Source organism: Toxoplasma gondii, chromosome IX, assembly GCF_000006565.2.
Source record: "Toxoplasma gondii ME49 chromosome IX, whole genome shotgun sequence".
Taxonomy (NCBI): Eukaryota; Apicomplexa; class Conoidasida; order Eucoccidiorida; family Sarcocystidae; genus Toxoplasma; species Toxoplasma gondii.
The window spans coordinates 5,062,404-5,089,293 of record NC_031477.1 but is presented as its reverse complement, the minus strand read 5'-3'; the positions used below and the strand labels follow the sequence as shown (position 1 = coordinate 5,089,293).

Sequence of the window (26,890 nt, the reverse complement as noted above, 5' to 3'; positions counted from 1 at the left end):
TGGTTTTCCGGCCAGCGACGCCGTCGTCACCGGCTATAAGAATTCAGAGAAGCACAACTCCACTGCTTATCCCTTACTTAATATTTCACCGGCAAAAGGTGGACACGTTGGCAGCACACGTCCATGGTATCCCCTATCCTTGCTAGTAAAACGGAAGCTGATGGGCATGTCCACTTCACTCCCCTTGTACAAGAATGGCTAAAAATATATTCTTACACCGTAAAATCTGCGTGACACGTGTTCCAGAGGCGGCTAAAAACGCACCGTCTTCCCCCAGGCGGAGAAAAAGGACAAGCTTCTCATCTCCGGTCCACTAAAATTACCGTTTCATACCGAAACTTCCGCGTGACGACGTCTGCGACACGACAGGCCAGAGGAAACGGGAATTGTCCGTTAAACAAAATGCTTTCGATACATTGTGCGAGGCTTGTGAGTACGGGATATTTTCCGAATAATTCTCCGTCGCACCAACTCAGCTCACACGTTGTTTAGCGCTGAAGGTGAAGGTTTGAGGACCATGTCTACAGAGAATTAGGAGGGTTCTACACTGAGATGTGACTTTCTCTCAACAGCATTAGAACAACTGGATTGCTTTGCGGAAAGCAAAAAAGTCTTGAGCTTGCCCAAAGTGAAGAGGCAAGCAAGCCAAGGGTGGCTTTTCCGCACGTTGGATTGCCACTCGCGCGTCTACTAATACTAATCCCATGCCTCCAGTGTCAGTTCATCCCACCAGCTGGGAACTGACTGACGTTCTGCTGTCTCGAGTTTCGCAGTTTAGCCTGTTGAAAGCGATGCTGTCTAAGGCCGGGCCATCCGTATGCCTAGCGAAGCCGCCATCGGCATTTGTGCTTGACCAGGTGGCCGTTGTTATTTCCGTATTTTCAACGGTTTCATCGTGCCTAGAGCTAGGCGGCACGAGTTCCAGCGTCCACTGTCATTCGGCACGTCCTCGAAATGCGTCTCTTTTTCCCGGCGTTATCACATTTCCGGAACACGTTTGCATAGGGTCGCATGTGCCAGGCGACTCGACTGGCGGGTGTTCGTATCCGAATTGAGAAGTGTTTTATGCTTGAGATCCTTGGGTTTCTTGCAGCGCGGATCTCCTCGTTTTTCCGTTTGTATTACTCACGTGCTGGGAGTATGGCTTCAAACTATTCTGGCGGAAGTGCGCCATACCGCGAAAAGAGAGAAACGAACAGGCGCGCTGTCGTGTCGTCACCCCCTGAGAGGTGAGACACCAGGACGTCGAGGACTGAGAATCTCTCAGGACAAGGCGGTCTGTCTTGTCATTTTCAACCCCCGCTTCCTTGCAAACAGTTGAGGCCGCTCCCTATCTCCAAACCGCGGGATCCAGCGTTTTTGTTCACTGTCTTTCAACGTCTTTGGAAAAAAACGATAATTATGCCACAGAGTGTAAGGGCCGCAATCTCTAGTCGCGCCAGAGGTCGGTGGTGACGCTGGACGAGAGCGGGCCCGCTTTTCTTCGCTGCTTTTTGCAGATGAAGTTGACAGCAATTGTCACTGCTTTCCGACTTGCTTCTCTCCGGTGCCATCTGTGTGTCTTCTTTTTGTTCACCGGGTAACAACCGTAACGGACAAAGACTCAATTCTTGAAAGCGCGATGTCTCCTCTGGGACCGCTCTTAACTCTTGGCCGCGAAGAGGAGAGTCAAGTACTGACGAACTACAAAGGAAGGCTGCAGCTCCTCGGCGTCTGTGGCTCCCTTTAGACGCATGTCTTGCCACTCTACATCTCTACTCCCGCGTCTCTTCCAGTCGGCTACGGAGATCTTTCGTCTGTTTATTGTTCTCCTGTCTCGTCCTTCCTTGTCGCCGTGACAGTCAGGAGACGGCTCTTTCTTGTTCTGGCCTCACTCTTTGGCTCCGAGACTGACCCTGGTCTGGTCGCCTCGTCTCTGATTTGCTAAACCCTAAACGTGGGTCACCTTGAAAATCCCGTTGTCTCGTCCACAGCGATTTTCTGCTCAGAGTCTGTATTTTCTGTAGCACCCACACGGCCAAGAGGATCCGCAAGGAGGCAGACTAGGAGGCTCACAGACACAACTTTTGACTTCGGCGTCCAGCTCTTCTCTGCCACACCCTCTGTCGCGTGCTCCGCCCCCTCCGATGTTTTCTCTGACGAGGAAGACAGCGTATTTCTCTTGTTTTCAAGTTATCTTCACATCTTCATGAGTGTCTCAGTTTTCCTGACGCTCTTCTCACCTGATTTGTCTCTTTGCTTTCACAGTACCAGTGTCGTCTCTGCCTTTTTCGCCGCCTTTCTTCCCTGGCTCGTGTGTTTTCCTACGCAAGTCGTCTGCAAGCTCTATCAACCCTGAACACCACGCCCTGAAGGAAATACGCCGAAGCTCAAATTGGGGTTTGATCCCGTCCGCAGGACGCGGAGTCGCCTCCGAGTTTTCATCGCAACAACTGTGTATGGTGGCGCCACTTGTTTTCCCAGAATTCGCGGAGAACCCAGGCGGAGCACGTCGCTTTTCTGTGCGTGCACGACAGAAACCGTACCCAAGCGCTGCGGCGGCGGCTTCGCTTGACGCACTTGCTCTTGCCGGGGTGGTTCGTCTCGGGTCGATTGCCGCGAGATGCAGGTGCACACTCTCCACCTGCTAGCCGGAGCGGCGAACCAATTTTTTGTCGCCTTAGTTTTCCTCGTGTTTGTCGGGCGCTCTGCAAGTGCAAGTCTGCAGCGGACGCGGTGTGGCACCCCGGTCTAAAGTGAACGGTCCTCCAAACGCATATTGAAGTCTTGTTGTCGCGTTTTTCGCGCCTCCTGCTTTCTGGACGAATATCATCCACTTCTTGGAACTCTCTAGACTTCCACATTTTCTCTCCAATGATCCTCGACGCCCAACCTTTGGACGAAGGCGCCGCGATCCCGTCCCTAGTGGGGGGCGGCGACAACGCCGGTGTTGTCCCTGTCAAGTTGGCCGGAAAACTCGAGGAACTGACTCACGTGCCCCAGTGTGAGTTGCTCGGTGAATTCGGTGGCTTCGGGTAAGAGCCATTCTCCCTAGTTCCTCCAGATGTAAATAACCCGCGGTTCAACCCTGCATTATCAACTCATTTAAGCAGTATTGGTGTGAACATATATGTCCAGGTATGCATGTATTCGGATTTTTGTGCTATCCGACTTACACGCGTCTTTTTAACCCCGATACTAACCTCCTTTCCCCTCTTTCTGCACGTACGTCCCTCGCCCGCTCTTCCTTTGGTCGTTTGAAACAACGACCATTTCTTCCAAGGCCATGTTCGTGACCTTCTGATTCCACGTGTCTTTTTCTTTACTTCCTTGCTTAAAGTATGCGCGAGTTCGCCCTTGGCAGGCCTCAACGTCCGTCACTGTTCATCTTGTCCCGCGTCCGGTTCGTTCGTCCCTTCCCGAACTCTTTCTCCGTTTTTTTTCCTGCTGTCAACTTGTGTGCACGCAACAAAGGCGCATCTGTGTATCCAGACGTCTTCTCAGTCGTGTTGCTCGTCGCCCAGCCCCGCATGTGTTCAGGGCTTGCTGTCTGCGTCAAGTGAAGAAAACGAGTCTGTTCCTGCCGTCTTTGTCCCTTATCGTTTCTGCTCGCACCGCACGTCCGCCGTTTTCTCGTTTCGCCCTTCTCTCGGAGCTCTTCGTCTGTGTCCTGTGGCTCTCCGGTGTCCAGCTGGTGGCTTCAGGGTGTCCTCGCTGTTCTCTCTTTCTCGTCGCTCCTCATCAAGCGCTGGAAGGTGAGCGGGGTCTTCTGAAAAAGAGATCTAAAGCTGAACGATGTTGTACCCTCTCCACATGGCTGTGTGGGCGTCAGCAGTTTAGTTCACCTCTCGTTGAGAAACGTTTTGCGGCTGCTGTATTTAAATTTTGTTTGCTATACATCAAGCTACACATCTGATATCCAGCTGGCTGTGCTCGACCACTCTGCCGTCTCTAGTTTACCACATCTATTTCCTGTGCATCTTCTCTCTGTCAAGAAGCGGCAGAAACTGTCGTGCATGTGTTTGCTCAGATTTTTTCTGGAGTCTTCCCCTCGATTCTTCGGGCATTCGTGTGCGTCTGTCTTCCCCTGCTTCTCTCTGCTCTTTCTAGACTGCTCCACGCGTGAACACATCTGAGTCCGCAGATGAGCTCAGTCCTGTCAACCTCGCCAGGGGGGAAGAAAGTACGTCGTCAATCATTTTTTCTCGAGCCTTCTTTCATCCTTTTCCTTATCGCTGTTGTCTGTGGTTCACACGGTTGTCGGGCTGGGTTTCATTTCAGGAAAAGCCTCGAAGGCCTATAAAGGTCTTTTGCTTCGACACTCTCAAGCAGATCACGGGTTCTGGAGTTCTACACATTCGTAAGCATCTCCTTTCATTTGGATTTGTCCGTGCGTCTTGCTACACCTCCTTTCTAGTGCAACCCCGTGGCCTTTTTGTTCTCGCCTGCTCTCTCCCCTTCTCCCATCCCCCAGCAACTCCCCCTCTGGCAGGCCTTTGTATCTGTCTCTAGTCGCTTCTCTGCCCTGCTTGTCACTTTTCTCTTTTTCCGCTGCTTGGGATCCTCTAGAAACCCGACACGGAGCCGCTGATGCAATCAGGGCAACACGTCGTGTGGTTTCTTGGGCGCCAGATCTACATCTTCGGATCGTGACTGGGGGATCTGTCTTCTCCACAGATCGGTTCTTCGCGTCCTCTGCCAGGCGTTGCCTCTGTGAGATCCTGAGTGTTCGTTTTGGACCGACATTGTCGCCTTTGCTTTTGTGCGTCTTCTCTGCGTGCGCAGTCAACTTGATATTTGCGTCCCTCTTATCATCTGTCTCAACCGAGGACTCAGACCCCTGCGAGTGGTACTGGCTGAACATCATGGTCGATACAACGCTGGGTGAGTCTGGAAAGAGGAAGAGCTGCAGATTCAGTTGCTCTTCTGTTCGTCCTCCGCGTTCCGCACTTGTCTTAGGTGATTCGTTTGCTTACTGACTATCGAGGGACCTCAGTCTGCGCCTCCTCTTCTGCCGCCTTCTCGTCTGCTTCTTCCACAGCATTTCCGTTCCGTAGCGATTCGCCTCTCTTCTGTTAACATTTGTCGACCATTTTCGCGCTCTGTAGTTCCTCCTGTGGCATGCTTCTAGAGCTTTCCCTCTGGGGCAGCGGGGGAGGAAAACGGTCGCGTGTCTCGGTTCTGACGTATGCAGCGTGTCGGGATCCGTCGTTGCTAATCGCCTATGAGTCTGCGTTTCCATACCCCAATGAAGTATCCGTAGCGGCGAAACTGTCTTCCCCAATGTCACAGCGTAGAAGATTACCTTGCATGGGACGTTCAAACTTCATGCTGGACTCGGCTGAATGTTCACTCACACCAGCAAATGGGAACCAGGCCGAACTAATATGTAACTACGTTCATGGAAGTCAAAAGCCCCCCCCCCAGGTCTAGGGAAGAGATCCCGTGGGTCTTTTGTTTTCAGGTGTCTACGTCCTGCATCTCCTAGTCGAGTGGACGAGCAACTGCTGGAAGTTGAGTGGAAGCAATGTAAGCTCTCTTGTCTGGGAATGTAGGAGGAAGCACTTCCCACCAGCTGGCTGAAACATAAGTAGCTTTCTCCAGTGGTGTTCTTGGTCAGCATGAATTCGCATCAGCATTTTCCTCGTTGGGCGTCTTCCTAGATCAGGGACACATGAACGTCTCTTTCATAAATCACTTACATATGTATACATATATATATACACACATATACATACCAGTTCCCACATCAAGGACACAGAAACTTGTCCCTTTGTTACGTCACGTTTATTCAGATTCATATGCGCATATCAACACAAATATGCACATGTGCATATTCGTATATGCACAAAGACAACTATTTGTATGTTTATGTTGTGTCCCTGAACGCGCAACGAGCGTGTTCTTCCGCGTCCGGTGTGTTCGCCCTTCCATCACATTTCCATGCGTGTCCGGTTCGGTAGGCCTTCGGCTACTACGGAAATCCGCCTGCGTGGCGCGCGTGTCTCTGGCAAGTTCTCGTCTGGCAGATCATTGTCTCGACCATGAAGCTGCTCATGGTCCTTGTCATGGTCGTCGGCCAAAGACCCCTCAGTAGGAACCGAGGAGAAAATACGGAACTGTTTTTTGATGGAAGGGATAAAGTCGAGAGAAGACATGAGAATCGGAGGCGCCGGGGCGCCGCATGTGTTTGGGGACGTCTCCAGGCGAAGCGATGAGCACAGATGGAAGCAGCCAACAAACGGGAAGTAAAAGAGAAACACAGGCAGCCAAGGAGACAGAGACAGTCAGAGGGTCAAAAACGAAACGGCGGTACAGAGGCAGAGCGCTGGTGACGGAGACGAAGAGAAAAAGTTTTGTTTCTCCTGGGTTGTCTCTGTGTAACTTACGTCTTGCCTGACATAGGAGTCTTCACAATGATGGCTTTCTTTGACTTCATCGACAGCGAGGTCCAAAAAAAAACAGTCGACGAAAAGCTATGCACAGAGGTTCGACCGCATCGGTGAATATGGGGGAACCCGTGCGCATGCTTCTGCACCAAGAACTGTTTTTCGATCTTCTGGCTCTGTGTGTGCAGCTTGGATCGCGGCGGCGCTTCTGTGAGTCGTTAACGTCTTTCAAGTGGGGTGTCTGTTTTGAGAAGCAAGCGGGCACAAAGCGGCGACACAGGCAGTTTGCAAGCTTACGTGCATGCGCGCTATTCTTGAAATCTAAGCTTCAACAGGCATCCGGAGTCACGCATTTAGTGAAAGGGGATACGTCGTCATGTCGTCTCAGTCCTTCTCGTTTAGTTCTTGTGTCGTAAACATAGTTCTCTGGCAGAAACAAATGTCCCCAAACAAACGAAAGGGCACACCCCGTACACGCATGTTTCACTCTGAAGCACTATGTGCGCTTAGATAGACATATAGATGAAAGTGCCTCACGTACCCATATATAGTTACATATTTTGACACGAGAAAATAAATGAATATATGCATATGCTGGAAGCCCGACGTGAGAGCCGAGCTGCTGTCGCATGTTCAGTTTCTTGTATGGGGTGCAGGTGGTTTAGGCACGCATGATGTAACTGTGTGCGTGTGTGTGTGTGTGGTACGATGCATCGTTGAAAGAGAGCGGCATAACCAAGATTTAGCACATGGAATGAACTCTTGCGAGTTGGGATTTTACACTCCAGATATCCACGCAGTCCGCATTGCAGTCGCTTCCGCAGCAAAGGAAGGTAGGCACGAACGCGACGCGCCTGTTGAAGGAAAACGGTGAAGGTCGAAAGACAGTTTCCACCTCGGGTGGATCGGTGGCATCTGACGGAGGGGAAACTTGCGACGCATACACTGGCAGATCCGTGTTTTTCTTCCTGCAGGAATTCTCTGGACGACCAACCTCGTACTAAGCTGGTGAGTTGTGGATGGGAGGGTAGGGTCTAGCATTTTTATTTTTTCTAAATTAAACCGTTGCCCTAGGGGCAGTGTCAAGATTTCGTGCGCACAGTCGTGTGGTGTTCTCCTCTTTTTTCTACATGCATGTGGGAGTAGAATATGTAGATATTTGAAAGAGTACATTGTTTATAATTTTTGTATAAATTCTTTATTTACACTTGCATGTATGGCAGGCCCCAGTGCGGCATGTCACTCACCTAATGCTTTTTGTCTTTTTTTCTGGTGCCTCTTGTGGAAGCCGTCGGCATTTTGACGCCTCGGCAGGTTCTTGGTATGTCTGCTGTCGGTTTTGTAGGTGGTGGTTATGGTGTTGACGCCTCTTACCATGAACACTTTTCAGTACTGGATTACTGACAACATCATCAAGAGGAAGCCGAGAGCAAGCTACGAGCACCGAATTTCTGAATGGCCACAAGGGTACGTATGCAAAATCACATGAAAGATATGTCCTTCCGGTAGTGGGAGAAAACAGAAGTTTCAACTCAGAGGGTAACGATTCTCGTTTAAAGGCTAGCACGTCTTGCGGGCAGTGTGCAAAAACATGAAATCGAATCGGTTTTCCTCCTACCTGAACTTCGCTCCCTCCTCTTTCGGGTTCAAGCAGCTTCCGCCTTTTTAAGGCATATATATAATATTTGCTGACGTGTAGATCGTCGTATCGAGTGGCTATTTGTCTGTTTATATATATATATATATATATGTATTTTGTTTACGGAGCTTGAGGCGTGCAATTCGGTTGTCAGTATGTATCGTTTGTGCATTCGCTGTCGAGGTTCTGAAGCCGTTATTTCTCCTCAAATTAGTTATCCCACTTTCTCTTTTTCCTGTGGATCGCGGTGCGCATGTGTGTCTTTCACAGACGAGAGACATACCATCCGGTAGAAGCTGTCGGTCGCGATGAGAGGATATCTTCGACCTCTCAGGACATCTGCCTAGAAGACAAAGCATGATTTGAGGCACACGCACGACTCTCCTCCTATGGGACTGCATAATCGTGCTTGTTAACAATAATCATACACAATATATAGATGTATACACGCGTTGTTAGTGAGCATCGAGTTTCTGTGTCCGCGAGCCTCGAACTCCTGGGTGAAAGAAGGGTCTCAATATGGGCAGGCACTGATGCACGACTCATCAAAAGGGAGAGACACAGGAGATAAGAAACCGGGGATCGTCACGGCATACAACAAACGTATCTTCAAGTAGGAAGAAAGAGGTTCGTGTCTTTCGTAACGGATGCAGTGTATGCCACGGTGTAACGACCGATAACCTGAGGGAATAAACAGGAAACCGCGTATGCTGCAAAAGTGTTTAGGTTTCAGTTTTTATGTTGACGTGCATCTCTTTTTTTCGTAGCCATCTGGTATGATGAGAAGGTACCGCTGCTCCCGTGTGAGGCGAGGTGTGTGAGAAAGGGAATTCCCCTGAAGGCCGCTCTGTGTGTTCCGGTAGGCAGCGCACATCCAAACGACAAATGGTCGTTCTATCCTGACTTCCACAACAATAGTGGCTGGGTAGGGGCGAATGTGGTCGTCTTACACCGTCGGCATTCGTACAAGGCCGTCTTCTGTGTGGAGCACTTAATGGTCACAGCCTTTTTTCCCGCTGCCTCGAGAAGACGAACGAGCAGGGAAATCAACTTTAGCGGAAAGCACAGAGAAGAAAACCTAGAGCAAACTGGCGGTGAGTACGGCCTATTACGAGTGAGCCACACAGTGCGCAAATTATAGAGTGAGACGTCACAGCGTTGCGAACAGACGTGAAGCGAAAGACGGTCGAAACCTAACAAAGGTCCGACAACCTTTCGCAGTCAGACAGAAAGTGAGGGCAGGACTCAAAAACTGCGTCAGCAAAGCAGGAAAAAAGCAACATGTGATGGTGCTTGCTCAGTGTACTCCATTGACAGTGCTGACATCTACGCCTACCCAACGGCTCATTTGTAAAAGATTAAATATCTTGTTTCCGACAATTGCTTGCGCGCAGACCGAATGGCGGGAATCAAAGAAAACAAATGACCACCGGAAATAGATAGGCTGTGCTACGTATACATTTGAATGGGAACATGTGTATGTATATGCACTGTTTATACCTAGGCACTTGCGCGAACGCTACATATGGGCGCGTGTATTCATGTTTTTGCGGCCGAGTTTTGTTAACTTCTTTGCGGATTGAGAACGAGCTCATAGAGCTCTTTCTTGTAAAAACACTTCCTGAAAGCATGTCCTGCCCAAAATGGCTCCTGTTTCCAGCAATCTTTGAGGTCGTCAAGCGCGGTGGCGTGCTGGCTATGCAGGAGGATCCGTTGTCAGCGCAGCCCGGAAAGCAATTCTAGTTTCTTCGCGGAGTCCACGCGTAGAATCTAGCTTTTCATGTTTATGTTTTACACGTGTAGACTGAAGAACCACAGCGGGGCTGTCGCTCCGACATCACCGCAGAAATGCCAAACCACACTATCCACTCCTTCAAAGAGTGCCTTCGTCGGAAGCCAAAGGCGGTGGAGATGGCACCTCGCGAAAAACTCGCGGAACCGCTTGGTGCCGCTGCTCTTTTGAGACGAGTAGCTCCTATTTCAGTGATAGGGATGTTTTTTTCAAGCAGAACCATATCTTCAAACAAGTAATTATGCACCGGTCATTCCCATTAACCTGACTGGCCTTCGGCCCCACCTCTAGCCAAACAACGGCACCCGCGGTTTCATGCAAATATTCACAATCGACATGGAAGGGACTTGGATTGAAGCGCCTCTCATTGCCCTTGATATTTCAATATGTCGACTTGAGTCAGGACCATCACAGGAAGCTAGTCACAAGCCAACGGACCTCCTTCCTTTCTGCTGTACTACATTTTTGTGTATCAAGAGAAGGACGCGGGGAAAAACGAGAGGAGAGTATCAGTCATAGAAAGTGCGGAAAGGAGACAGCGATCCAGGTAACAAGCAACGCAAAGGCGAGCAGAAAATGGAAAGACATTCGGACCAATGGGGGAGGCTGACATGAGGCGAAAACAGAAACAGAGAGAAGCAAGGACGAAAGAAAGAACGGACGGGTGCAGAGAGCATCGCGACAGAACAAGAGAAGCGAACGGAGAGAGACGAAGGTCGTGTGCTGTAAGTAGTGGTTGACCCGAGAGTACGACAAAAAGCTGGGCATATACGGGAAACTGAATGAGAGAAAGCGACAACGGGGGGCAGAAGAAAGCGATGCATTCGAAAAGAAAGGAATGCTCTTCGTCAAGGCCCGAACCCTCGAAGCAAATGCTGCAGACAAGCAAGAGAGAAAAAATGGAAGACGGGCAACTCTGAACCGCGGCGATAAACACAGAAACGTCGTATCGAGCACAGACAGCATATGTAGAAGTCCCACCATCAAAGACAGTAAACCCCAAAATGTCACTTTCCTGAGAGTGTATCATCTGAGAGGCGACATGTTTTGAACACCAGAAACGAGAAGGACAGAAACCCGAAGAAGCCTTCACGATGCATGTGAAACCCAGAAAAACCTAAACAAGACCAGCACAGATCACGAAGAGACGAAGCGATAAGCGTAAGACAGACACACACGCAACGACAGACACGGAGAGGTAACGGAAGTCTAGTCTCACAAAATATAGCGTCAGTCGTTGAGAACAGACAGGAGTACTCAGCAGGGAAACACGTACCCGGAGAGATCGCAGGGCCCCTTGTCCTGAAAAACATGAACATGAAGAAAGACCAACAAGGACAGATGGAAGAGAGCAACGGCGCACTGATTCAAACACAGGCGAGACCACAAACGGCTCTAAAAAAGGAACATTTGTGTTTCGGAGAAGCACGAACATCGTCACGATGCCTGAAATTGAGCGAGAAGCAAAAAGAACGGAACGAAGTCATCTCGAGCAGACACCCGATTTCGCTTCAGGGAAAGGCACGTGCCTCCTCTCCTTACAAAAAAAGTTCTTCAAGGCCCGCCGACAAAAGAACGCTCCTCCCGTCGACTCGCTAGCATGAGTGGCCCTCGAAACCTTGATCTAAAACATTCACGCACACCTGTCCCGCGTAGGTCCCCGAGGTGCTGATTGTCTTCCCCTCTCTCTGAATTTTAAACTCGGTGGGCGTTCCTATCTTTTCAGATCTCTACGTGTCGCACGTCGTTTTCGTGCCAACTACGTTTTTTTCTTTGCTTCGCCTTTTCACTGCCTCGGCTAGTTCTCAAATTCGCGCACTCTCTGTCTCGTCTAATTCTCTGTTTCCCCTGCCTCCCTTCCCTACCAGGACGAAGCGGATCATAGAGGGCAGGAGGGACGAAGATGCGCCGCTTCGCAAGGACGCCGACGGCGACGACGACCCACCAAAAGACGAGAATGATGGCTGCATGCGGACAACTCGATCGAAGCTCGTGAAAAGTGGACGACGAAAAACGGGGACCCACTTCACACGGGCCAGTGCGAGGGAATATCAGGTAACATCTTGAAATATCAACGCTTTGCGACCCACTGGTGGCGAGCACCAGGAAACCGCGGGATCCGCGGGATCCGACACCAGAGACGAAGGTCGCACGTCGTACAGGCAGAGCGGAGGCATGGTAATTGACAGCAAAGACGCGAGGAAAGAAAAGAGTGCCGAGACCGAGGAACTCCACGCGCGCGCCGAGGGGTGAGTAGGGCAGGAAGCACATGTTCAGAGAGGACAACGAATCACGACGAGGAGAAAGCAAAGGCGACTGCCTCGAACAGCAGCGCAGGATGAGAGAGTAAGACGGAGAGGAAGTGCAAGGAAGTGAATGCCAGTAAGAAGATGCAAAAACGGCAAAAAACAGACAGTGATTGGAGAAGGCATCACATGATGCTTGGCGCATAGGTCACACTGGAGGAGAGCGTCTAGCTGCGGTACCTCCAGGATCTTACCCACAATCCATCTCAATCCGGCTTCATTGCACTCCGGCAGAAGAAGCAGATCGATGATCCAGACAATTGTTTGGCACATGTTGAAAACATGGACGAGACGAATCCACGTAGGCACGGTCTTGACGAACACACCGAGAACAGACAGCCCCGTCGTAAGGCGCTCGAAGCGAAGGCCCTCTGCCTGGCTGTCGTCGATGGGTGCGGGAGCTGAGACAGTCGCAGTCCTGTCAGAGCGGAAACACCGGAGATCGAAAACGTGAGAAAAAACTCAAGAGAAAAGCCTCGAAGGCAAAGACAGCGACATACAGACAGTGAGAGAGCCATTGGGAGACAGTGAGAGAGACATGGTGGGAGAGATGGAGTGAAGTACGAAGGGCGAGTTGACCACGGGTGGCAGAACAAGCACGCGAAGGAACCTGGGGGAGTCCTAGGGGCAGAACGAAGAAAACCAACGCCCACAAGTGGACAAAGCAGAGGACGAAGACAAAAAAGGAACCGAAAAGACGCACTGGAACTGGACTTACGGCGACGACGCACTGATGGTTGAGTAGCCCCAGCACGTGAAGAAGAGAATGAGGCTCTGCAGAGAAGAAACACGCACGACCCAGACAAGAGGAAAGCCGTTGCCTGCAATGCGTTCAAGTGGACTTGATCTTCTGTCCAAAGTTGTCTCTTCACCAGGAACGAATGTACCATGCAGACGAAGCATCCACACTTTGCACTGCTTCTCTGAAAGCCTCTTCAAGACGGAGGGGTCTGTTCTGCCGGACTCCACGGGCAGGGAGAGCCCTGCTTGCGGCGTCAGCTTTCCGCCGGATTTCACACCCAGTTAGCTTCACGGCACGCAAACAAAAAACAAGCGAACACCACCAGGGGAAACGCTTCAACTCATGCTGTGCCGCAGTCGGTGTCCGTCTCCCCGCGGTCGGCGTCAGGAAAGGAGAACACTGGGGACAGAGAGAGCAAACGAAGAAGAACTGCAAAGCCGAGGACGGGAGGGAGAACGGGGATACGCCTGGAAACGGAAAGGAGGTCCTCTGTTGCGTTGACGGAGAAAAAAGAGCACTCCGCCCATAAATGCATGTTCACGTATAGGTTGGCAGATGTGCACATTCGCATTTGAGTACGCGTTTCGCTGCAAGCGAGGAAAGGTTTCACAGAAAGAGGGCGCCACAAAGAGTAGAGGGAAGAAAAGCGGCCTCCATACAAGAGACAAATAACTACGCAGACGGGTTGACAGACGCATCCAGAGAAAGGCATGTCCGCGTAGGCGCAGGAAATTGGACTCAAGAAGGCGACGCGTACGTAGACGCGCGGCTTGTCTCCACTCCATTTCAACCTCCTGGCCTGCCTCCTACCTGTAAAAACCACGCGCCGGAGAAGAGGTACACACTTGGTTTCATGGGGCAAGCGATCTCCGTGTTGACTCGAGGCACCGTGTACTGGAAACCTAAGAGGAGAAAGAGAGAGAGGCAGAGATAGGGAAAAAACCGCGTTTCGAGATTTTTACCAGTGCAATTTCCCTGCCCTACCAACGGTGCCTCCGTCTCTTGATCCTGTTCCCTTCCTGCAGTATCCCTTTCATTTGACTTCGGATGCTTCTAAAGTATCTCGCAAAGCTAGAGTGACGGCTGTGAACAGAAGTGATTGAAAGACCCCTCGCTCCGAACTTAGAGCCGCTAAACGAAGACCTTCATGACAAAAACCAGATACCCAAGTCTCATTATTTAGTCTCCAGAACAAGGAAGTTTATACAAACCTAGGAATACTATTTCACAGTGTGTGGCGCGGAGTTTTCCACGGCGTACCTGTGACAAGGACAATGGCGCCCACAAGGTAGAGGAGGGCAACCCAGAAAAAGTAGGAGACAATCCTGCGGGTGGAATGGCCGAGATGAGGAAAAACGAGAATCCACAAAGTGTGGGGCAAGAAGAAGCACACGAACGGCTGAACAGCAGGGGCAAGAAGACGACAAAGAGGTCCACGCCCAGACTCCGCAGAAACTCGAAAGGAGAAACAACTACAAAAAGAAGCGTAAAGCAGAGACGGGGAAGGTCACCAGATCGGAAAGCCAGAGTGAAGAGGAACAACAGAGGAAAAAGGGGCTAGCATAGAAAAGAGGAAGCAGACCGTCGCAGGTCTACATACGGGTAAGGCAGCTAAGGGCACTGCACTACACGATACCTGCTATGCCCCTGCACATGTCCATTCTGTACTGTCTCTTTGTGTAATATTAGCAACTACATAAGGTCTTGTCTTCTATAGCGAAGACGTGTTCGAAGATAATCTAAGTCTATTCGATGTGAATACAGGTCCTTCATCGCCAAAGACGCAGCCGACGTGGCGACGTGTCAAGGCACTAGAGGCTACAGAGACCCGACAGACGCACTACGGCCGACAACGAAGCCGGCGCAGCACGGTAGCCTAACGGGAACCCGGAAACGCCATCAAAAGCCTTCTGGCCTCTGAAGCATTGATATCGGTAGCGCGAGGGACCTGCGAGGAGAGAAAGCGGTCCAAACTTTGTCAAGAAGCGAGGCTGCCGCGCACTCCTTACGTGACTCTCAAAATATCGGTGCAGAAGTTCTTGCAGCAAATAAGGTAAACCATGGTTGTGTCTGCAGGGCTTTGACCTGGCGCACACGCATGTAAGAAATAACGAGGCATCACAGGCATCTTAAGAGCAGAAACACGCCAAAAGCAACGAAACAGACACACGAGGAAAGACAGCGCAGAGGAACCGCGGCCCATAAGAAACCTAGGAGACACCAACCAAGCGACAGTGGTACTCCAGAAGCGAGCAGTTAAGAGGGGGGCTCGAAAAGCAGGTGCAGCAGAGGAGATCAGCCTTCGCGTGTCCCCACAGGCTTCGTCGTCGCATGTTCTTCAGAGTCACCTCTCTGGCAGCGGTCCCGGAATCGCTCCTATAATTCATTTGAGATTACACATCACCCTCCGATTATCAACCAGATGAACTATCTTGACAGATATTTGCTTTCGTTTCGAGTCGTGTTTCGTTCGGGTAAAACCTGGAACGCGTCCTGAGAGTCACCTGCAGAGACTCACCCTTTCCGCCTCCACCTTGCTGGTTCCGGCCCCCTCCCGCCGCCTGGGTGTTGACCCGCGCAGGCGGGGGACCGCCTCCCCCAACAGCAGCGGCCACTGCAGCCATCTCCGCGGTGGGAAAGTTGAACTACTCGTCCAAATCCTCAACTCTCTGTTTGCCGGAGCGATGTTCTAGCGTGTACTCGTAGAACCAACATGTTTACACGTGCAGGGGCGCGCAACACCAATCAGACAGCAACTTGCGCTAGACTCCCTCTTACACATTACAAAACGCGATGAGGGAGACAGTGGAGAGAGAGACAGTTGAAGAATCAGAAAATAACACGGAAAAGTACACGCACAAGAAAGACCACATGCGGGTGGCTAACGGAAACACGGGGCTAGGAAGGAGACGAAGACAAAGAAGAACGGGTCAGTGAATGGGGCAGAAGAACGACAGAGCATAATGTCGAGAAGAACCGTGCAACGGGGAAACGAAAAAGAATTGGAAGGCGATGCGATGGTGAAACCGCAAGAAACATAGGCATCCAGGGTCCCCGGGTACAAGAGTAGGCGTTTTGTGGGAATCTTTGAAAACATGGACAGCAATGGAACCGATGACACAGACAACAAAAACGGGAAGCGCAGAATGACAACGCAACAAAGGCCAGAGTCTTCTGAACGGCGGGAGACGCCAGCAAAAGAGCGAAAAATCAGGTTTACCGTGGGAGCCACCCCCGCCATTCCGTTCTGCTACAACAACCGGACGCTGTAGTGACCGTCGAGCTTTGGTCTCCTTGTCACAATCGAGGAAGTGTGCCTTGTTTTCCCCGTCGTCGTTGCTCTTTAATTCTCGTCTCCCATGCGGGTAGGAAACGAGCCGGAAGAGCACACATAACTCGGGTCAACCCAAAAGCACCGAATCAAGCGAGGATGGAGTTGCCTCTCTAACTCCCATACAAAAAATGGGCAAAGCAGCGCTCTCGTCTCAGATAAGAGGAAGGGAACAAAGAAAAGATGAGGAAAAGGAAGAAATCTAGCCGTTCCGCGAGCACAAAAAAGAAGGTCGAGTCGTTGGCACCGGCGCCTACCTTCTCCGGGCGGCGGACACACCAGTGGAAAAGTAACAAAAACGACTACTTCCACTATCCCGGGGCATCCACAGCCAGTAAACCGCTTCTGGAACTTTAAAAAAAGAGAACGACTCGTTGACATCTGGAAAAATTAAATCTTTAGAACAACGTGTCAGTCCCGCTCCATCCCGGGTAGCCGTGAACAGCCGCAGACACCTTGTTCCGTGACGGACAGTCGACAGGTGACCCAGGACAAGTCGCGTTTGCACAGGAAAGGGGGTTTTATCTGCGTCCCATCAGAGAGGCGCTCGGACAGATCTCCAACAGTGCCCACTGTGGGAACAAATCTGTGTGCGAAACGTGTTGCGAGCCATGTCAGCGAGCTGCCAAACAGCCTAGCCTGGAAGGTCGCATGCATGCTGCGAGAGGCTGCTACCAGAGAGTCAAACACGCGAGAGCGGAAGAGTCGCCCGGCGTGACCAGATCAGCAAGCTGGCTGTTTGCTTCTATTCGACAGATACAGCCCCTCAGACCCATGCTATTCACATTTCCCCGGGACAAGAGACACCACCCTAGATGCCACGCGTGTACGCGACCCGGTTCGCCGATGCCACCAACGCGCGTCTCGTTCCGGCCTTTCTGCGGATCCGAGACTTGCAGCGCGGCGCGGTTGAAAAACTGGTGTCTTTTGCGTTCCCGGCCGTATGCAGCATGGAGACGCACGAGTAACAATGAAGGGAAATAAGTACCATCGACTTCGTTCCCTCATAGCGACGGAAGACATCACGTAACGCTCGTGTCGACGTCCACCTTCACTCACGGTTAGGCAGAGTCCTTGTCGGTGACAGGCCTTGCGATTTTTTTTTACGTTGGAGCTTTCGCGTGTTCATATGCGTACAAACGGTCTTCTGGGCGAGTGTCTCGCCTTCTTGCGATTTGCCAAACTTCCGTGGACGCGGGTACTTAGTCACAAATATTGATCGCATTATCAAACGCGGCATGTCTTGACGGTTTGAGTCAGCCGCTGGCACCGGCGCCGCGGGCCCCCCGCTTGTCACTCTAGATTTGTCCTTTCGTGAGGCAACCGGATCCTTCTGCTTTTCCAGTATCCCGTGTTTGCTGCCTTTTTTGCATCAACAACGAACGTCGCCACAGCACGCGGAGCTTAGTTCCTCGCCATATAAAGACTTGGCCAGTCTTTGGCACAGCTACGCGGAGGCAGGCGCCACATTTTTTTTTCGTTCAAAGGGTAGGATGTGTGTAGACAACTTCGGACTACAGTAGTTGTGTCCCATCGACTTATGCTTCCTTAAGACGGGTTTCCCCTGAATTCTGCAGACTGATAATGTCAGAAGTGCCTTTCAGGTGTGGCAAAGTGGCATTTTTGTCGGCGGTGGCTTCTGTGGCACCTATCATGCTATGAAGGTACCAGAGCAGTTCGAAACTAATGCTCGTGTCACCCGAAGTTGGCGTGTGGACTCCAAGGGCTTCTCCGTGGCAATGAGTCTCAGCGTCAGCAGCTCAGCTATTCTATGCCGGCAGCAGGGAAGAGGCTGAGGGTATCGATGTCCCCAGCGAAGAGTGAGGAGACTGCGGAAACGAAAGAGGACCCGCGAATACGAAGGGTTTATTCCCCATCTTCTTTTCGAAGAAATGCCTGCATCCGCAGCTCCTTCACTAACCGGATGCGATGATGACTTGCCACCGGAGATGCTTGAAAACGGCGACGGTGCCCGTCAGTCCTTGCCAATACCTAACACGAAGAAGTTTGTGTGTGACCAAGTAATGGAAGTAACACGAGGGAACCAAGACGTAGGGGGAACGAACCGCCCTGAGGAGGCAATCTGCACCATCATGCCGACGGGGACTTCAAAGACTCGACCCGGCAAAAGTGCGACAGAGGAAACGTGGCCTGGAGTGACCGGCGCAGACACGAGCAGCAAGGACACCGCGAAGGAAGCCGGAGTCTTCGGAAGACGGGAGGGTAGCCACTGTTTTTGCGCCTCGTCCATGCCGAAAAGAATCTCTCAAACACGTTCACCGCTCTCCCTTTGCCCCTCTGGTTCTTCTCATTCTTCTCCGGGGGCCATGCCGCAGCGGTCACCGCGGCCCCTTGACGCGTTTCCTTTCGGCGACGTGGTACATGAGGAGCGTGCGGCCGGTTGCACATCTCCGATGATTCCGGCTCCCGCTATGTGTCCTTCGCCTTCGTTCCTCTCTTCGCCTTCTTCCTCTTCGTCTCATTCTTCTGCCAAAGACGGCTCTGAATCACAATCTGGCGCGCGTAGGAACGCGGACCCAACAGACCCTCATCTCCTCGCTTGCTCGACTGGAGAGGAACAATGCGGGAGGACCTTTCTCTCAGCTATCGGCGGTTTTTCTCTCGCTTCGCCTCTGTTCACAGCAGAAGACCCCACTGTTCCCTTTGCGACAAATGCGGAGCTGTGGCTGCCTGCATTGCAGGAACCTTTCGGTGTACAAACTCCCAGTGTACAGACTGCAGCCTCCATTCCATCCTGGCAAGAGAACGGAGAACGAGACGCGGAGAAACCAGCAGTTCTTCATACGAGATGTTTCCGCGGATACGAAGAAGAGCGTCTTTGTGAAGTTGGAATTCAGGCGAGTGTGCCTGATCGAGCGTCTGCTCTCTTCAGCCTTCAGACGAAGGGGCTGGGGTGTGTGCAGGCATTCGAGGAAGACGACAAGGCTGCGAGGCCGAATCTGGAAATCCGCCTGCCGCCAAGTGACTGCCGAGACGAGTGTTTGTGGGAAGGCCTTTTTGGTGGAGGGGCTCGCGAGGCTTCTGTCTGGCTCGTTAAGCACCTGCTGTGGGCCGAAAGAGCCGAGCAGTTGAAAGCTGAACTCAGTGGCACATTTCGCTGCCCTTCGTCTCAAAGTCAACTTGGGGAAGGTTTATCTCATCGTCGCGTGTTTTTTTCTTGTTTTCCGCTGTGGAAGAACATCGCAACGAGGCGACAGAAGAGTGACGACCGGGAGGAATGTCTCTTCTCCCCAATTTTGTCGGTTCTGTTTGCCGTAAATACACGAACCTTTACTTCTTTGCTGACGCTCCCCTGTCTAGCAGCTTGGGAAGAGAAGATCTTCTTCTCCGCCTTCACCTCCGCCGACTCACATTCGAAGGTATCCGCCTGGTCCTCTTTTTTCTACGGAGAGGAGGACGGAAGGGTACAGAAGAGTCAATCGCCCTGCCGTTCATGCCATTCCCATTCGCCTGCACCTTTCCTACCAAGTGGTGCTATACGGCACCCTGTGGCAGCGAGTTTACGCTACTTTTCTCAGACATTGCTTGCCCGATGTGAACTCCTCTCGAAATGGTGTAAATATAACCTGGCCGGATTCCAAGGGATGCATGGGTTACGTCAAAAACGTCACAGTTTCGTCGATCTTTTTCGTGTCTACCGCGAGGTGTTCTGTCGCCTTCTTCTTCTTCATTCAACCGCTGTAGCCGTGGCTTGGGGAAGGCACATTCACTTCGACTGGAAAGCCGACAGCAACGCCCCCACTCCGCGGCACAAAGAGCTGCCGCGTCTTGCTTTACTGTGCCTGGAACTCTGTCGCCAGCAAGGTGAAATCCGAAATCTTCAAGGATCGATATCGCATAAATTACGCCAGCAGCACGAAGCAGTGACTCGTTCAAGGCTTCTGGACGTCCTCTGTGCCGCCGCAGCTGGCGACGAGAGGACGACACCGAATGGCCGTGAGGTCTTCCCGTTTTTCTGTGTTTCACGTGGACCCCCGGAGGATGATCAAAACGGTCGTAGGGAAAAAGAAGTGATGAACGAGGCAGAGTTTATCAACTCATCAGACAAGGATGACTCTGAATTGCAAGCTGCGTTCGGGTGGCTTGCAGCGCAGGTCTTCATGTGTGACTCCCAGGTGTATCTACATCTCCCGGCGGATCATCCGGTGTCACGTGGCTTGGTGCCCGCCATGCAGGAGGTTCCTTGTACCACGGAGCGTATGCAAGAGGTTTGCTTTCTTGATGAGACATGCTCTGCCGCAAATGTCCTTGACCGGGGTGTGCGTCGCACCGATCAAGACGGAGTCGCAGCCACTACACGCCGGTTGACTCCGCTCTGCGGTTCATGGACGCGCCCAAGGGATATTCAAAGTGAGCGGGAAGTGACTGGAAGCGAAATCGAAAGCAACCATGTCAACGACTCGACTGCAGACGCCTGCCGCAATTTTCAGCTTTGCCATAGTCGTGAGCTGCAACTCTCATGCAGTTTCTGTCCCGCTTCTCGTGGGGGGAACCTAAACCCAGGGGACAAAGAGAACATAGTACACCCCGTTTTGCCGTGGATTGCTACCGGGTGCATATTGGACTTGGTCGGGCAGAGCCGGTCCTCTGTGGGAGTCATTCGGGCCGCAATTCTTCTCCCACGAACCACATTTCGGCACTTTTTCTGCTATCGTGCTGCTGTTCCGACCGACGGCGACGCATCAGAAAAAAGCCCCCGGGAAACAGGCGTGCCTTGCACGCTACGAGAGGCACTGCGTATGCGGGATGACAACGGCGACGATTCTTGTGGACGACGCAGAGATCTGCAACCGGCCTCTGTGTTTGTCTGCGCCTTCCTCGAGAACGGACGCGTAACTCTAAATGGACGACTGGTTTCGGTAAGTTGCCAAACGAACTTTGAACCCGTGGGGTGGGGAATGCAAATCAAGGTAATAGATGAAGGGACGGCGAACTGTGGCTGGCGCATTCGGGAGAACAATGAATTTGAACTCTCTCGCCCACCCATCCGAATGCGTACCCTTCAACGTTCTACCAGGCACTGCTGCTTCCTGTCCACAACGGGGTCAGATCCACATTGTGGCGGAGGCCATAGAAACTGCCCCTGAGACGAGGGGGGAAAAATTTTGTTCGTTTGTCTCCAATGTTTTGTCCAAGGCGACTACAAACCTAGCAGTGGTTTCAACTATTGGGACTTGATATCCGTTTCCAGTTCTGCCTGAAAATCGGTTTACACCGGTGCAGAGTCTAGCGACGACACTGCTGCGGGAACTCGGGGAAGAGGAAGAATTGTCTAGAAATTAGAACGGGGCTCCGATTCGGACTGTAGCAGCTCATTGCGTGTTTTTGTATCCTCCTTCCATTCCGTTGGGAACTTCTTGTTAAAAGCCCTGTCTGTCTTTTCACAGTGTCGATGCGCATGTTGCAGTGTTACCGCACCGCTACTGATGCATTTGGCTGAGGTCCTGAGCTGCGTGTGCCGTGCACTTCCGTCTCCCGTAGGAACCAATGCCTCTAGGCATGCGTGCTGATCGCGTCTTTGTGTGTGTGTGTGTGTGTGTCCGTGTTTGTCCAGTTTCCGACCACCTCATCGCAGTGCCCGTTATATCCGCAAATTGTGGACGTGCTCGTATTTTCGTGGTTTGGCACGGGCCGACGTCCCGCCCCTCCTTCCTTAGAAGGAACACGTTGCTCGTCACCGCCTGTCTCCCGTTCTGCCTCGCCTCCGTGTTCCCCTTCCTGCCCCGTCTCCTGCAACGTCACTGCGCCACAGCAGCGCTTCACACTGCTGTTTCTCGCAGCAGATGGACGACTCTTTGCGAGTGGGGATATCCCACCATTCCTTGTTAGGACATCTCCGCTCTCTGTGACACTCACGAAGGGAAGGCTGGGTAGTTTCTTCCATGCACATCCCATTGACGCCGTGTGCACGCACACTGGGCGTCACCTACTCTTTTCGGCATTCTTGGCAGCGAATGCTGAAGGCGCTGCCTTGACGTCTGGACTCGTCTTGCCACGGTATCGGCTGTTGCAGGGGTCTGCATCAGGTGATATGCTTATGTCTCATATTCCAGCCTGTTGCTCTTCAGCGGCGTGCTCACATTTTCCTTCACCTTATGGTGTATCCTCTTCCTCTTCCCGCATGCGGTGGAAGGCGCACGCAGATGCCACAGCAGAGACTGTAGACAATGACGCCATGTCGTCAAGGCTACGATGGAGACGAGACCTGGTCCACGATTCGGTTCAGCCGTCCGTCGCTTTGTTCAGAGGCTCTTCCGCTACGAACACATTCCAAAGTGAACGTGAACCCCTTACCGCTTGCACAGGGCGTGCAGGTACCGGGTGGGCCTCTGCGTCTTTTTGGCCAGGGGTGTCGGATAGTGAGTCTTGCTCCTTTACAGACGACAGACAGCACCACTACTGTAGCGTCAAAGACAAAACGTTCCCTTGCGCACTGGCTATTCTTCAGTCCCACACTGGTGACCCTGTTCTGCTCCAAATGGCGTTTGAAAATCCGAAAATGCCCGGAACGCATTTACAAAGCACTGGCGCGTGTCGTCCCGCCCTGATCCAGGGAATTGGAGGCGTCAGAGAGTACTCTCCTGTAGCTCTTGAGTTTGTCTCACTGGAGCTTGTGGGTAGAGGTCGCGACCATCGGGATCTTGTTGCAGCGACGAGTTTCAAAGAAGAGACGGTCGACAGAAAGGGGAACAAGGAGGAAGGAAGACACAAGAATACTGAGGGCGGAGCCGAAGGCCATGCTTCTCAGGGGACGCCGGCATCAACTCGAGCGCAGGGAGGCGCCGTCCAGGACAGGCCAGCGGGAGGTCTGCCGTCTTCTTCGATTCTGAAACATCTTCTCGAATCCGAACGATGGGTTGCGTGCTGCCTATATCACATTGTGCTCCTTGTGAAGACAGGCGTAGACACCCCTGAGGGCGGTATCTTGCTGTCAACGCTGGAAAAGAAACAGCATGACTGGCTTGCTTCCTTTTTTGTCGAATATCCCCTCATCCGCGCCTCCATCCGTTCCCTTCGCCTCGGCTTTGAACACTTGACCTCCTCGCAGAATGACAGAATCCGGCAAAAGCTCCTTACGTCAGTACCAAAAGCAGACGCGGTTCCTCAACGACTCAACTGCACTAGCACCGTCCACAGTTTTGATGCAAATCTGAGGGGGCGTTCAGGGCGGAGGGGAAGAAACTCGTTTTTGGTCAGTAATGAAAAGACTGAAGGCGCAGAGGAGCAAGTTGATCATAAAACGCGGGAACATGCATACTCTGCAGCGGACGTAAACAAGTGTGAAAGAAAGAACGGTGGGCATCCACCAGAGTCAACGAAGCCAGCGGTGGCAAATCAGTTCGCATCCAATGGCGACAACAGCAGGGATAGCCGAAGGAGAAACGTACAGAGAATACGCGCATTAGTAGACTGGGAAGAAGGTGACAGCCAGTTGCGACTCTTCATTTTTCTCGTTGATGGCACCTTCTTCTCTGTCAATCTTCATCAAAAACGTGTCGAACTAGTATGGAACCCGAAACGGTGTACGCCTGTAGAGTAGGTTGGGAATTTGACTTGCGAAACTCAGAGGGGCAGAGGTACACCTACTTGATGAGCCAAAGGCGTGATACCTCCCATTTTCGGAGTCACGACACGCGGTCTGTGGAAAACACCGAATGGTGTTGTCCTGACTCCACAGTAACAGAATCAACAGGAAGCGTCACGGTGGAGTGTGCAGAGATTCAAACGTTCCAGAACGAATCGTGGAATTAACGTGTCACGGAGATTTCAAGTTTCGAATTCAAGATGCATTGAGTATGATGTGGTCTGAAATGACCTAAGGCATGAAATAAAGGGCTGCTAGTGATTCATTTTAGGGTGTCAGCCTCTTCTGTAATGTTTACGGACCATGCAGAGGCAAACGTTCAGCGTGTGTGATTCTCACCTTGCGAACAAGGTAATGGAACTTCCTTTCGTATTTCTCTGTATTTTCTTCGTGCCGTCTTACGTGTTTCGTTTTAGGAATCGAAGTCCAGGTTGAAAAATGGCACAGGTAACTGTCTTTTCTGGGTTCTTTTTTCGTATTGCGTTGTCTATTATTGGCCTGTCCGCTTCACGAGTTTGATCATTGTCATGTCCATTGCAAACCAGCGGTTATGTAGAACTATCGGGCAACCGTAGCATACCAAATGCCGGTCCGGCAGCGTAATGAAAGATCCTATAATTCTTCTGTATCGTAGTTTATGTAAACCAGACTATAGCACAGCATTGCTGCTGAAAAATCGATTCTCGTTTTCTGCGTTTACCGGAGAGTTTTTGAAGCAACTCCATACTGCGCATGCGGGGAAGGGAGTGTTGTTTTTGCTTTTCTTGCACAAGAAACCCGAGATTAAGAATATAGCAATGGCATAGTGACACACTGCAGTGGCAATAAGGGTCGCCAGCGCCTTCAAAGCGAAACTGCTTTAGCAATGCTCCTTTTGTTAATCCCTTGAAAGCACAGTAGTGGCGTAGTGCCGGTTTATTTTTGCATACTCATGTTGTCCAATGCTGGGGAGCTGCTTAAAATGGGGAAGTTTGTCGGCGTTGACTCAGAACGCCGAAACCACCCTCCCCCCTTGAACAAGACGGTTACAACGATTAATCTGCCGCCGGCAGCCTCGCCTCACGTTAGCAGCCGTCAGTCAATGAGAACGGGCTCAGTCTTCCAAAAGGCAGGCGACAACTACGCCCCCACCATAATGCACGCAGGATGGTAATTGACTTTTTATTCTGTGTGATAGCTCCGTGTGGCAAGTATAAAAAGCTTTCGCATCCAGACGCATGCCCTTTCTGCCGGGCGGGGATCCCCACGGAGAGAGCTTCGGCATGAATCCAAGAATCCAACGAAAGTGACCACTATACGAAGGGCAGAATCTGGCGTCGATGCCTCATTTTGGAAAAATTCGCACAACAGTGATGATATCATTCTTATGCTCGACTCCCTGCACAGAAAGACGCTCATTAAACTATCCGTAGAGAACGCCTGCAAGCGATAGTTCATTGACAGAAGCATTGCGAATGCCCCAAGGACACCAAGAGACCCTCTATCACATACGGTTTTTGCGACACAAAAAAGACGGATTACAAGGAATAAGGCCAGACGTTGACGACAAATACGAACAAGAACGACATCATGGTTCCAAGTGTGGCTACTAGCAGATCGCCTTGACCCGAGGACAGCAGATACGACATTCGGTGGCTTCTTTCACGGTATTGAACTACAACGCCGCAATCACCCAGAATCGTTCCAGGATCAGCAGGTAAACAAACCTTAATGCAACATCGTAACCACTTCTGCCCGAAGGAAGCACACGTGTCCATCTTTACCGGCTCTGCGGCCGGAGGCCAACGTCGAACAGGAGCATCGCTGACCCGACTGTATCTCTTCAGTTGCCGACGGTCTCACGAATTGTTACACGCGAAGAGGCGTCCTTTGATCCAGGACCAACAAGCGGTTACACTGCAGCGAAAACCCGTTTAGACCTTTTAGCTGCACATTGGATGCTGAAATGACTTGGATTATGACACCTGCTTTTATTGCTCAGAGACAGATGGCTCCAAGAAATCGGACGTCTTTTAGTCTTCCCCCTATCGTTATGCGACCCGTGCCACCGCGGTACACAGTTGATGACGTTATGCGACCACAATGACCTCCATACGCCATTCTATCAAAGTCTATCACAAGGGTTGGACCAGAGGGGTATGACGGGGGACTGCAGAAATTGTTTTGCCGCAGAGAGGCTCACTCCACAGGCTTCGCGAGGCATGAGTCATCACGAATGATCAAGATGGAATCATAAGTGGTGTGACAGTTCCCTGTCTGAAACTCATTCAAGTCGATTGTCGTAACTTAACCAGCGTGTCAACTACTGCACCCGCTACCGTTCGCCGCAAACTCATGTTAAACGGCCTTGCGAACTCACGCTGAGTCAACACGAGGGAAATTGCTGGGATGCGATTCTGTAAACGAATCGTTATCCATGGGAATTAAGTATGGAGGCATTAAAATACCTCCCACTCCTTGTAACAATGGTGCAGCATTTTGTCAGTTACGGAATAGCGCGCTCCGCGTTGCACACACGTGACCGCCGCTGCGAGGAAAAGCTTGAGGTCCCAGTAATGCTTGGCTGCAAAACTGTGTTCGTCAGCCATGGGAAGCTATCCGTCAGTTCCCTCTGTCTGTCTAATGTTTCGGATACCGTCGGGGCGGCGGACTATTGTCGCCGCTGAAGAATGAAAATCCGGGTCAAACTGTTACAGACGGTAGATGCTGTGACACGTAAGGTTGGTTGGTCATACCTGACTGATCAAATGAAACTTATCTCTATTATTCTGATGGGTAATTAACACATTGGTTAAATCTCCACATCCACTCGGACCTTTCGGCCCTTACATACTCACGAAGCAATAAGTCATCAATAATTTTTTCATACAGGGTTTTTTTTCTCTAAGCTTACTATGATGCCTCATCGCGTTCAAGAAGCACCTGTTTCGCACATTAACCCTCTAACGCACCAGCAACGTTCGTCGTAGCCTAGAAAGCCACTCCCACTGCTACCTCCGGTAACGAATACTGCCTCCTTTGGCTCAAATGCCTGGCGTGCTCCAGAGCGTTGTGGTCTGCCGGTGCTTGGGTGCCTTAACGTGAGTTCCGCTGGCCAGCATGCGAG

General features: G+C 51.5%; 3 protein-coding genes across 3 annotated transcripts; 2 read left to right on the top strand and 1 right to left on the bottom strand.

Annotated features, from left to right (window-relative positions):
• Window positions 1–885: 885 nt before the first annotated feature.
• TGME49_304900 (hypothetical protein) lies at window positions 886–9,645 on the top strand. The gene is made up of 10 exons (XM_002370243.2): window positions 886–3,014; window positions 3,671–3,734; window positions 4,261–4,339; window positions 4,765–4,863; window positions 5,444–5,508; window positions 5,943–6,072; window positions 6,557–6,578; window positions 7,343–7,376; window positions 7,714–7,835; window positions 8,278–9,645. The coding sequence occupies exons 1-10, from the start codon at window positions 2,854–2,856 to the stop codon at window positions 8,366–8,368; spliced, it is 867 nt and encodes a 288-aa protein (XP_002370284.1). The 5' UTR covers window positions 886–2,853; the 3' UTR covers window positions 8,369–9,645.
• Window positions 9,646–9,678: 33 nt separating this feature from the next.
• Window positions 9,679–16,914, bottom strand: TGME49_304890 (hypothetical protein). The gene is made up of 9 exons (XM_018782428.1): window positions 15,366–16,914; window positions 14,857–14,932; window positions 14,108–14,172; window positions 13,658–13,749; window positions 12,824–12,879; window positions 12,300–12,523; window positions 11,665–11,763; window positions 11,076–11,101; window positions 9,679–10,674 (listed from the first exon to the last, which is right to left on the bottom strand). Exons 1-9 carry the CDS (start codon window positions 15,469–15,471, stop codon window positions 10,648–10,650), a joined length of 771 nt encoding a protein of 256 aa, XP_018636118.1. The 5' UTR covers window positions 15,472–16,914; the 3' UTR covers window positions 9,679–10,647.
• A 200-nt stretch (window positions 16,915–17,114) lies between these two features.
• Window positions 17,115–26,094, top strand: TGME49_304880 (hypothetical protein). Its single transcript, XM_002370241.2, has 2 exons — window positions 17,115–21,058; window positions 21,754–26,094. The coding sequence occupies exons 1-2, from the start codon at window positions 18,071–18,073 to the stop codon at window positions 23,737–23,739; spliced, it is 4,974 nt and encodes a 1,657-aa protein (XP_002370282.2). The 5' UTR covers window positions 17,115–18,070; the 3' UTR covers window positions 23,740–26,094.
• The last annotated feature ends 796 nt before the right edge of the window (window positions 26,095–26,890 follow it).